Below are 10938 nucleotides of genomic sequence, written 5' to 3' on the forward strand. Positions count from 1 at the left end.
TCTAGTTTGTTTTGATTCCTGTGTGATTCCAGGTGGGATATTTCCAAGCTACTGCCTTGATTCTTCCTCCATTTATTCCAGGATTTGAATTGAATATCAGGGACTGAGGGAATTTTTTGGGAAGCTCTGAAACCACAGGGAAAAATGGGAATTTACTAAAATAAACCTGGAATTCATGACCGTTTGCTGGAGCTGGAAGCAGTGATGATAGATTTATAGGAAGCTCTGTGTCAGGGAAACACAAATCCGTGGAAACCACTTGTATGACAATGGAAAAACACTTCCCAGTTTGTTTTGGAAGAGCATTGTGTGGGTGTTGAGACTCTGGTGAGGTGTGAGGGAGGAGGTGGGAAGCCTCAGCAGCTCCTTGGAATGATGTTTTTGCAGGAGATGAGGTGGAAATTCCTTGCCTCAGGAATCTGATCCATGTTCTCCTTCCCCTCCAGGACCCTCAGGGTCGGCACGTGAAGACCTACGAAGTGTCCCTGCGGGAGAAGGAGTTCAACAAAGGCCCTTGGAAGCAGGAAAATGTGGAAGCCGAAGCCTCCATGGTCATTGCAGGTTGGGAATGCTGTGGAAAACATGTTCCTTCCTGGGTTTTTCCAGGCTGGAAGCTTCAGTCCTTCCATGCAGGTTGTTTGCTGAGGTGTTGTGTGTCGTGCAGTGCCAGAGCCGTTCGGAGGAGCCATCATCATCGGGCAGGAATCCATCACCTACCACAACGGAGACAAGTACTTGGCCATAGCTCCTCCCATCATCAAGGTGATCCATCCCACACAATTCCTCCCTTCCCAGCACTTCCAGCCAGGAATTTAACCTGCTCTAGTCCCAGGTGTGGTCTAGCAGCATCACTTCCGCCCAAAGGTCTGGACTTCCAGAGGTTTTGGTGCCTCACATGGTGCTGTTTTTTAGGGATTGAGGGACATCCATGATCCCTGTTGGCTCTCAAGTGTGTGGCTTTGCTCCCTTGGGATTGCTTGGAAATGGGGGAATAAACTGGAATCTTGTTTGGAACCCTGGGAAAAGGATTAATTAGGAGTTAGGGTGTGGTTTGGGTACAGATCCAGGTTGGCAGAAGATATGGATGAGCTCCTTGGAGTCTCTTGTTCAAAGAAGAAAGAGATTGTGGGACACAAGTTGAATTTGTGTTTTTTCTGGAAGAACAGACCAATTCCCACTTTTAATTGGAACAGGAAGCAGTTGAAGTGCTCCTTGGGGTGGGAAGAGGCCTGGAACCACCATCCAAAGGTTCTTTTAAGCTGGAAATAAGAAGAGGCTGGAAAAAAACTATAAATTTGGGGAGAACAAATAGGAATATTGGTGCCTGGAAGTCTCAGAGCACTACTGGAGCTCTGGAATTGGGAAATCTGGGATACTGGAGCAGGTTGTGCCGTGCTGACCTACAGATGTGGGAAAGTGCAGCCACATCCCTACCCGAGGCCAATGGAAAGATTGCATCCCATAAAACCTAGAAAATCAGGAATCTTAATCCCAAAATGTTGAATGCAGCATCCAGCACACAGAGCCAAGTTTGGACCTAGGGATGGAGCAGGCTTGGAGCTTTGTTTGGGTTCCAGTTTGGGAATTAGCTCTCACTTTGGGGCTTCCTAAAATTCCTTCTCCTTTTCCCGCAGCAAAGTACCATCGTGTGCCACAACCGGGTGGATCCCAATGGATCCCGGTATTTGCTGGGAGACATGGAAGGGAGGCTCTTCATGCTGCTTCTGGAGAAGGAGGAGCAGATGGATGGCACTGTCACCCTCAAGGACCTACGTGTGGAGCTCCTGGGAGAGGTAGGACTCATCTCTGCTTCCCTGGAGCTTGTCCCCACAGGACTGGGAAGCTCCCAAGTCCAGGAAAGCTCCATTGCAGAATGACTGGGAGGAGTTGTGTCTTTTGGAGCCTGGGGAATGTTGCTTCCCATTTGTCTCAGCTCTGACTTGGTGCTTGCTGGAAAATCCCGCTGTGGGCACTTTCCTTCCCTTAGTTTTTTCCTGGTGTTTGCCAGGAAGAAGTTTGGATTCTGATGGGGATTTAAAAGGATTTCATCCCTCTCCTATGCCCAGGATTTTCCTGGTGGATAACACCTTAGTAGTGATGCTTTCAAGGTGTGCCAAAGGCTTTTCCATGCTTCTTGTCACTTCCCAGACATCCATAGCCGAGTGCCTGACCTACCTGGACAACGGAGTGGTGTTTGTTGGCTCCAGGCTTGGAGATTCCCAGCTTGTGAAGGTACATGGGAGCAGGCCTGGATCAATTTTCCCTGCTTCTCCTTGCCTGCCCTTTCCCCTTGCTCTATGTCACTTCTTGGAGTCTCAAAGTTGTCTTTATTCCCAGCTCAACGTGGATAGCAACGAACAAGGCTCCTACGTGGTGGCCATGGAGACCTTCACCAACCTCGGGCCCATCGTCGACATGTGTGTGGTGGACCTGGAAAGACAAGGTCAAGGCCAGGTAGCCATGATCCTGCTTTTTTGTCCACACTCCTGGGGATTTCTGGGCTTGTCAGGTGTATCCATGGGTAGTCCATAGTCATTGAATGGTTTGGATTGGAAGGGACCAATCCATGGGCAGGGACACCTCCCACTAGCCCAAGCCCCATCTAAGCTGGATTTGAACACTTCCAGGGATGAGGCAGCCTGGACAACTTGTTCTGTGGAAGGAAAGGACTAGAAACCACTTATTGGAGGGTCTTGGAGCCTTACCCGGGTGCAGGAATGGTGTTGAGGGTTATCCTGGAATGCTATGAGTGGGAAGGTTAATCCCTGAGGAAGGAGTTGCCTTTGTGCCATGGGGAAGGAGCAGCTGCCCAAAAAACTTCCTTGGAGAAGATGTTGTGGACTCCTCATTCCTAGAAGTGTTCAAGGCCAGGTTGGATGAGGCTTGGAGCAACGTGGAAGTAGAAGATGTCCCTGCCCATGGCAGGGAGTGGAATGGGATCTTTAAGGTTCTTCCATCCCAAACCATTCCATGATGAGTTCCTCTGATCCCAAAGAGGAGTGGGAGAGCTTCCTGTCCATGGGTTGGTAAATACCATCTCCTCCTCCAGCTGGTGACCTGCTCAGGTGCCTTCAAGGAGGGATCCCTGCGGATCATCCGGAACGGCATCGGGATCCATGAGCATGCCAGCATCGACCTGCCAGGGATAAAAGGTGTGTGAGGCGATCCATGGTGTCACCCACAGCCTCAGAGGGGACAGTGGAACACACCATGGGCATGGATGAGGTTGTGATGTGGGATGGAGCTTTCCCACCCATTCCATGAGGAATTGTGGCCTTTTCCTTCCAGGTTTGTGGCCCCTGAGGTCAGATTGTCACCGCGAGACAGACAACACGTTGGTGCTGTCCTTTGTTGGCCAGACCAGGTAAAGGTGGGATGAGCTGAGCCTGGCTTAGGTCAACCAGGAATTAAGGACCAGGAATTAGCAGGAGTTCCCTTCCTTGTTCCAGAGTTCTGATGTTGAATGGAGAGGAGGTGGAAGAGACAGAGCTCACAGGGTTTGTGGATGACCAGCAGACCTTCTTCTGTGGCAATGTGGCACATCAGCAGTTGATCCAGGTAATTCCAGGGAAATGGAATTCCTAGGGAAATCTGGATATGGCTCTCCTGGTGGTCCTTGTAGATGGTGGAGCTAACTTTGCTTGTCAGGGTTTGGAGGACTTCCCTGGGCCAACAGTGGAGGGGAAGTGGTGGAAAGCACCTGAGCCACGGGTGTTTTCCCTCTGTCATTCCCAGATCACCTCTGCCTCTGTGAGACTGGTCAGCCAGGATCCCAAATCCCTGGTGAGTGAATGGAAGGAGCCCAATGGGAAGAACATCAGTGTGGCTTCCTGCAACAGCAATCAGGTGGTGGTGGCCGTGGGAAGAGCCTTGTACTACCTGGAGATCCGACCTCAGGAGCTCAGGCAGATCAGGTGAGGACACTCAGGGCTCTTGGGATGTTGGATTTTTGGGATCAAGGTTGACCCCTCTGCTCCATCCTTCCTCCCAGCTGCACGGAGATGGAGCACGAGGTTGCCTGCCTGGACATCACCCCTCTGGGGGACACCAATGGGATGTCCCCGCTGTGTGCCATTGGGCTCTGGACCGACATCTCTGCACGCATCCTGAAGCTCCCGTCCTTTGAGCTGCTCCACAAGGAGATGCTGGGAGGAGGTAGGACCTTCCCAGGGGGGCACAGTGATCTCTGGTTGAATGCTGAGTGACCTCATCCATGTCTTCTCCTGCTTCCTGCAGAGATCATCCCTCGCTCCATTCTGATGACGACGTTTGAGAGCAGCCACTACCTGCTGTGTGCTCTGGGTGATGGAGCTCTCTTCTACTTCGGGCTCAGCCTGGAGACAGGTGACTTGGGGCCTTTGCCTTCCTTTCCATGTTTTCTCCATCCCTCTGGAAACATCTTTCTTGCCTTTCCATTCTGACAACCTCCAGTTGGAGTTGGTGGATTCCTCTCTGGAGAAAGTTGATGGGTTCTTGCATCCTGGATGAACTCCTTCGTACCCAAGAAATTTGGCAGCTCCCAAATTTCTCTTCCCCTTCATTCCAGGCTTGCTGAGTGACAGGAAGAAGGTGACCCTGGGCACTCAACCCACCGTCCTGAGGACATTCCGCTCCTTATCCACCACCAACGTGTTTGCCTGCTCCGACCGTCCCACCGTCATCTACAGCAGCAACCACAAGTTGGTTTTCTCCAACGTCAACCTCAAGGAGGTCAACTACATGTGTCCCCTCAACTCTGATGGCTATCCTGACAGGTGAGGTCTGGGATATGAAGGAGAAGGAGGTTCTTGCTGTGCCACACACCTTAGAAACGCTGTTTTCCATGTGTTTTTCCCATGTGCAGCTTGGCCTTGGCCAACAACAGCACCTTGACCATTGGCACCATTGATGAGATCCAGAAACTGCATATCCGTACAGTTCCTCTCTATGAGTCACCCAGGTGAGCTGGGAAGGATCCCTGGGATGAGGGATCACTGGGATGAGGATGCTTGGGATGAGGATACAGAGCTAAGGGTGCTCTACTGCATGGGACAAGGTTTGAGGTGACTGCCTAAGCCAAACAGCTCTTGTTGCCTCCAGAGCTTCCTTTTTCTCCTTGAAATGGTTTGTCCTGGTTTTCCTGCTCACACAGCTGTGTTTATCCCACAGGAAGATCTGCTACCAGGAGGTATCCCAATGTTTTGGGGTGCTTTCCAGTCGGATCGAGGTGCAGGATGCCAGTGGGGGCACCACAGCCCTCAGACCCAGCGCCAGCACCCAGGTGAGATCCCAGGCTGGATCATCCCTGTGCTGTGGGATTCCTTAGGCCATGATCCAGGTTTTCCTTGATGGTCTTCCCTTCCAAAGCTTTGAATACAAAGAGTCTTCCCCTTCCAAAGCTCAGCCAGAGTGGAATGGGGTGGGATCTCTCCATGGTGGTGTCCTGCTCTCCACACCCTCAGCACCTTCACTGTTCCACCTGATCCCATTTATTGTTGGCTGCTGCTCCTTCAATATCCTGTACAGCCTTCCGTGGGCTTTCCAGTGGTTTCCTTTTCCCTGGAATGCAACTCTGGTGGAAGCTACAACTATGTAACCTTGGACTAACATCTCCACAGCTGCTGGGAATGTGTTCATTGCTCTTTCCTTGCTCCACCTCCTCTCCCATCCATTCCCAATCCCTGATTGCCTCAGACAGTGTGGATATGCCAAGTAGCACCGGGATGTGACAGATTTTCCTGTATCCTAGGCCTTATCCAGCAGTGTGAGCACCAGCAAGCTGTTTTCCAGCAGCACAGCTCCACATGAGACATCCTTTGGGGAAGAGGTGGAAGTGCACAACCTGCTCATCATAGACCAACATACCTTTGAGGGTACTTGTCCCATTCCCAAATCCCATTTTTCACACCTGGAAAAGCCCAGCTGAAGCTGAGGATCTTCCAATCCTTGTGAAAAACAGGGATTTTGTGTGTTCCCTTCATTCCTGGAGGAATATCAGCCATAGGGTTGGCATGAGCTTGTGGGGAGTAGAAGGAATCTCTGGGATGTATCTTAAGCTTTCAGCTGCTCTTCCAGAACTTTGGTATCCTATTTTTTTTTCTCTCTTTCCTAGTGCTCCACGCTCACCAATTCCTGCAAAATGAGTATGCCCTCAGCCTGGTTTCTTGCAAGCTGGGAAAGGATCCCAACACCTACTTTATCGTGGGCACCGCCATGGTCTATCCTGAGGAAGCAGAGCCCAAGCAGGGTCGGATTGTCGTCTTCCACTACTCTGATGGTAAGAACAAGGTGGTGTCACCTGGGAAAAATTCCAGCTCTTTTTGGTGGGACATGAGAGATTAGCTCCTTGGACCCTGCAGAGCTCATGTCCTGGGAGCAGGTGAAAATTTTCCCAAGGAAGCTGCTGGCAGGTGTCCATAGCAGGTGTTGTGACCCTCCTTGTATATTCCCATGTCCTAAAGAAGCCCAAGATTCCCTTACCAGCCTTGGATTCTGGGATTTGCTTTGTGTGTCCTATCCATCCCATGCCTTATCATTCCCATGTCACATCATTCCCATATCACTTGTGCCCCTCAAGAGGTTTTGTTGAGAGCAAAGCTTGCCTGAACCCCCTTGACTTCCCACCCTTGGATGAACATCCAGGTGATGCCCAGCTTTTTTCCAGGGAAGCTGCAGAGCCTGGCAGAGAAGGAGGTCAAGGGAGCTGTGTATTCCATGGTGGAATTCAATGGGAAGCTCTTAGCCAGCATCAACAGCACAGTAAGGCTCTTGCAAGCCCCTGACTTGGTTTGGGATTGCTTTTGGGATCATAGCTTTGGATCTGGATATCTGCTGAGGAGCATTCCCCAGCTCTTGGGTATCCATGGGTGTTCCAGTCCCTATCCCATCCCTCAGGTGCGCCTGTACGAGTGGACAGCGGAGAAGGAGCTGCGCACGGAGTGCAACCACTACAACAACATCATGGCTCTCTACCTGAAGACCAAAGGAGACTTCATCCTGGTGGGAGATCTCATGCGCTCTGTCCTGCTCCTGGCATACAAACCCATGGAAGGGAATTTCGAGGAGGTATGGATTCTCTGGGATCTGCCCCATTCCCACAGGCCCTGAGCAAAGTGGAACAGCTTGAAGGGATAAGAGGAGGAGTTTGGCTCAGTACAGTGTGGAGGTTTTACATGGATCCATGTGGGTTGTGGAGGGATGGATCCATTGGTTTCCAAGGAGTTGGGCTGTGAGAGGAGCAGGTGTCACCTGGCAGGGTGGGGAGATGCCATCTGGAATGCCTGGTGTCCACTTGGAGTGTAGCTGCAGGCTACGTGGTGGAATGGCTTTGGCTCAGGCTCCTCCATGTCTTCGCAGGACATTATCCAAGTGCCTCTTGGCCCAGGACCATGTCCATGGGGCACTTGGTGCCTTTCCTACTTCCTGGAGCAGAGAGTGCCAGGCTGGATCCCACCTCTCTCCTGAACATTGGTGTTGTGTGGGATGATGCTGGATCCCAGGTCGGACCATCTGGGCACACTGTGTGTCCTCTTGTTCCTTTCCAGATTGCCAGGGATTTCAATCCCAACTGGATGAGTGCTGTGGAGATCCTGGATGATGATAATTTCTTGGGAGCAGAAAACGCTTTCAATCTGTTTGTGTGCCAGAAGGACAGGTGAGCTGGATGTGCTGGGAATGTGTCTGGGTGGGATGGGGTCATGGGACCCTCAGGAAAGCTGGAGGAGCATTCCCTGCTCTGAGGAACAGAGGAAGCTTTGGAACCCTTAAGACAGCTGGAGGAGCATTCCAAGCTCTTGGGAGCAGGGGAATAAAGCTTTGGAACCTTCAGGAAAGCTGAAGGAGTAACCTCAGCTTTTGGGAGCAGTGGAAGCTTTGGACTCTTCAGGAAAGGAGGAGCATTACTAGCTTTTGAGAGCAGGAGAAGCTTTGGAACCTTCAGGAAAGCTGGAGGAGCGTTCTCAGCTCTGAGGAGCAGGGGAAGCTTTGGAAGCTTCAGGAAAGCTGGAAGAGCATCCCTAGCTCTGAGGAGCAGGGGAAGCTCTGGAACCCTCAGGAAAGCTGGAAGAACATTCCCAGCTCTTGGGAGCAGCAGGGTGGGAGCTAGGGAAGCTTTGGTATTCCCCCAGCCTGGAATGAACAGGTTGCTTGAAATTGCAGTGCGGCCACAACGGATGAGGAGCGTCAGCACCTGCAGGAAGTGGGATTGTCCCACCTGGGAGAGTTTGTCAACGTCTTCTGCCACGGATCCCTGGTCATGCAGAACCTGGGAGAGACCTCCACACCCACCCAGGGCTCTGTGCTCTTTGGCACAGTCAATGGGATGATCGGTATGGAGCAGGGGCTGAGAATTCCTCATGGAATCTTGGAATGGTTTGGGTTGGAGGGGCCTTAAATCTCCTCCATGGACACCTTCCAAGCCCTCTCCATGTTGCAGGATTGGTGACGTCGCTGTCAGAGAGTTGGTACAACCTCCTCCTGGACATGCAGAACAGGCTCAACAAAGTCATCAAGAGTGTTGGGAAGATTGAACATTCATTATATCCTTTGGCCAGGAATCAGATGGGGATTATCAGCTGGAGGGGGTGGGAGAGGCTTTGCCTGCACTTGCAGGGAATTGTGGAATTAAGGTTGAGAAAGGGAAAAGCCCTCTAAAATCAGAGTCCAACCATTAACCACATCCAGGCCTGGTGTTATTCCGTATGGATTTAGCTCCTTGACAGAGGCACCTGGAGGTCATTCCACACGGAGCGGAAAACGGAACCGGCCACAGGATTCATTGATGGAGACCTCATCGAGAGTTTCCTGGACATCAGCAGGCCCAAGATGCAGGAAGTGGTGGCAAACCTGCAGGTGAGCTGGGGCATGTCACCTTGGATTCTTGAAGGATCTAACTCAGGAATCTGGGCTCAGTAAATGATGGAATCCTAGAGTTATGGGATGGGTTGGGTTGGAAAGGGCACCAAAGCTCCTCCAGTTCCAACCCCAACACCTTCCACCAGTCCAGATGGCTCCAAGCCCTATCCAGCCTGGTCTGGAACACTTCCAGGGATGAGGAAGCCACAGCTTCCCTGGAAAATTCATTCCAGTGCCTCACCACCCTCACAGGGAAGAATTTCTTCCCAATATCCAATCTAAACCAGCACATGGACTTCTGGAGTGGTTTGGTTGGAAGGGACCTTAAGGATCATCCAGTCCCACCCACAGCCCAGGCTGCTCCAAGCCTCATCCAACCTGGCCTAGAGCACTTCCAGGGATGGGAAAGCCACAGCCCTCTGGGGAAGCCTAATTCCACACCTTCCTGGATGATCTGGGAATGTTGTTTGGCTCCTGCTGCTGTCTCCAAACTCTGATGCCTTTCCCTCTCTATGCAGATCGATGATGGCAGTGGGATGAAGAGGGAAGCCACGGTGGATGACCTGATAAAGATTGTGGAGGAACTGACCCGGATCCATTAGCAGGATTCAGGATCATTCCCAACCCCTTCCTTCCACATGGAGCCAGGGAATCCTTCCCCAGCTGTGCCCAACACTGGCAGCAGCCAGAGGGGCCGTGGGGGATGGAATCCCAAGGGAAGCAGCTTGTTAGGAATTGGGAGGGTGTTGGGCAGGCTCTAGGTCATCTCCTGCTGGGATTCATGGATCCTGTGGACTCGGCTGTGCCCAGAACTATCCCTTTCCATGGCTGATCCCCCGGGATGCAATGCCTCAATTCCCTCTTCCCTGGTCTCTTTAGTACCTTTTATTATGGTTTTTGGCTTTTGATTTCGCTTTTGATCCATTTTTTGGGATTATTTGTGGGTTTTTTGGAAGAGGAATGCAAGCTGGAGGAGCAGCCGGGGCTGGAGCCGAGTGGGATAACCCTCTCTCCATAGGATCCATGCCTTGGGAAGTTCTGGGAAGCTCAAGCTTGTTGGTTTTGGAGTTTTACCAAATAAAGTAGTCCAAGAGGAAAGATTTGTGTCCTGAGGAGTTGTGACATCCCTGTCCTCACCTGGGTGGCCTTGGGACACCTCTCTTTTCCAGACACCTCTTTTCCAGGTGTGTTTTCCTGGCTCTTCTTGGATTTGTAGGGAATTTTCATTCCTTGCCAGGTTGCCCTGAGAGGCAGATTTGGGTCTCAATTTTTTGGGAAAACCTGGATTTTTCTGCTCATTCATAATTATCCTCCTGCTCTCCTACTTTCCTCCTCCTCACATTGCTCATGGAATTTGGGGGTTATCCTGGATATTTTCATGCCTTTATCCACTCTCCCCTGCATCCTCACCCCTAGGTAACCTGAATCTAACCCCTAGTTACGCCCTTCCTATTCTGGCCAGGTTTTCCCAAATCCTTCCCTCTCTGGGAGACAGCTGGTGCTGGAAGCATCCCTGCCTCCCACTTCCAGCCCAGATTCTCTGAGGAGGCCACAGGGAAAAGCCTATATTTGGCCATCTCTTCCCAGGAATGTGGGGAGCAGGCAGTACCCTTGGACTCTGCTCCTGCTTTTATCACCTCAAGCCTTTGGGATCTGTTTACCTGCCTGGAGCAACTTATTCCCAAACTTTGGGAAGCCATGGAAGCACAGCAGCCTGGATCCTGAATGCATTATCCCAGACAAACTGGGGGTGCTTGTGCTGCTGTCACCCTCCTTTTGGGGGGTTAGAGAAACCCTTCTGGCTGTGGCAGGATCAGTTTATCCCAGGCCACTCACTATGGAGCTGCTTCACAGCCCTGGGATTTGGGATCACATCCCACTAGGACAGGAGCTTCCCATAGCCCTGCACCCCTAAAACCAAGATCAATCCCCTCAGCACCCCGAGTTTGGAAGGATTCAGGGGATGACAGCGCTGGGGACGAACCTTGGGTGCCTCTAACCCTCGGGCAGGATTTGGAGGGGAAATCCATGCTGGATTGGGAGCTCGAGGCTGCTGGGGCAACACTGCCCTTTACTCCCTGGGATCAAACATTTACCTGCCTGTGC

At 51.7% G+C, this 10938-nt stretch overlaps 1 protein-coding gene across 1 annotated transcript in view; it reads left to right on the forward strand.

Moving 5' to 3' along the window:
- Positions 1–9665, forward strand: part of DDB1 (damage-specific DNA binding protein 1, 127kDa) — a gene marked incomplete at its 5' end in the record, with an annotated part of 12002 nt that extends 2337 nt beyond the window's left edge. The window contains 23 exons of the mRNA XM_009070407.1: positions 447–561; positions 665–762; positions 1635–1793; positions 2149–2232; positions 2338–2454; positions 3050–3152; positions 3289–3364; positions 3450–3558; positions 3736–3914; positions 3992–4155; positions 4237–4344; positions 4547–4754; positions 4844–4939; positions 5149–5260; positions 5729–5852; positions 6092–6256; positions 6644–6738; positions 6874–7044; positions 7524–7633; positions 8137–8306; positions 8414–8516; positions 8706–8829; positions 9351–9665. Coding sequence (XP_009068655.1) covers positions 447–561; positions 665–762; positions 1635–1793; positions 2149–2232; positions 2338–2454; positions 3050–3152; positions 3289–3364; positions 3450–3558; positions 3736–3914; positions 3992–4155; positions 4237–4344; positions 4547–4754; positions 4844–4939; positions 5149–5260; positions 5729–5852; positions 6092–6256; positions 6644–6738; positions 6874–7044; positions 7524–7633; positions 8137–8306; positions 8414–8516; positions 8706–8829; positions 9351–9434 — 2874 coding nt within the window. The remainder of the gene's footprint in view (positions 1–446; positions 562–664; positions 763–1634; positions 1794–2148; positions 2233–2337; positions 2455–3049; positions 3153–3288; positions 3365–3449; positions 3559–3735; positions 3915–3991; positions 4156–4236; positions 4345–4546; positions 4755–4843; positions 4940–5148; positions 5261–5728; positions 5853–6091; positions 6257–6643; positions 6739–6873; positions 7045–7523; positions 7634–8136; positions 8307–8413; positions 8517–8705; positions 8830–9350) is intronic.
- Positions 9666–10938: the final 1273 nt, after the last annotated feature.

This window comes from Acanthisitta chloris, unplaced genomic scaffold (genome assembly GCF_000695815.1).
Source record: "Acanthisitta chloris isolate BGI_N310 unplaced genomic scaffold, ASM69581v1 scaffold3202, whole genome shotgun sequence".
NCBI lineage: Eukaryota > Metazoa > Chordata > Aves > Passeriformes > Acanthisittidae > Acanthisitta > Acanthisitta chloris.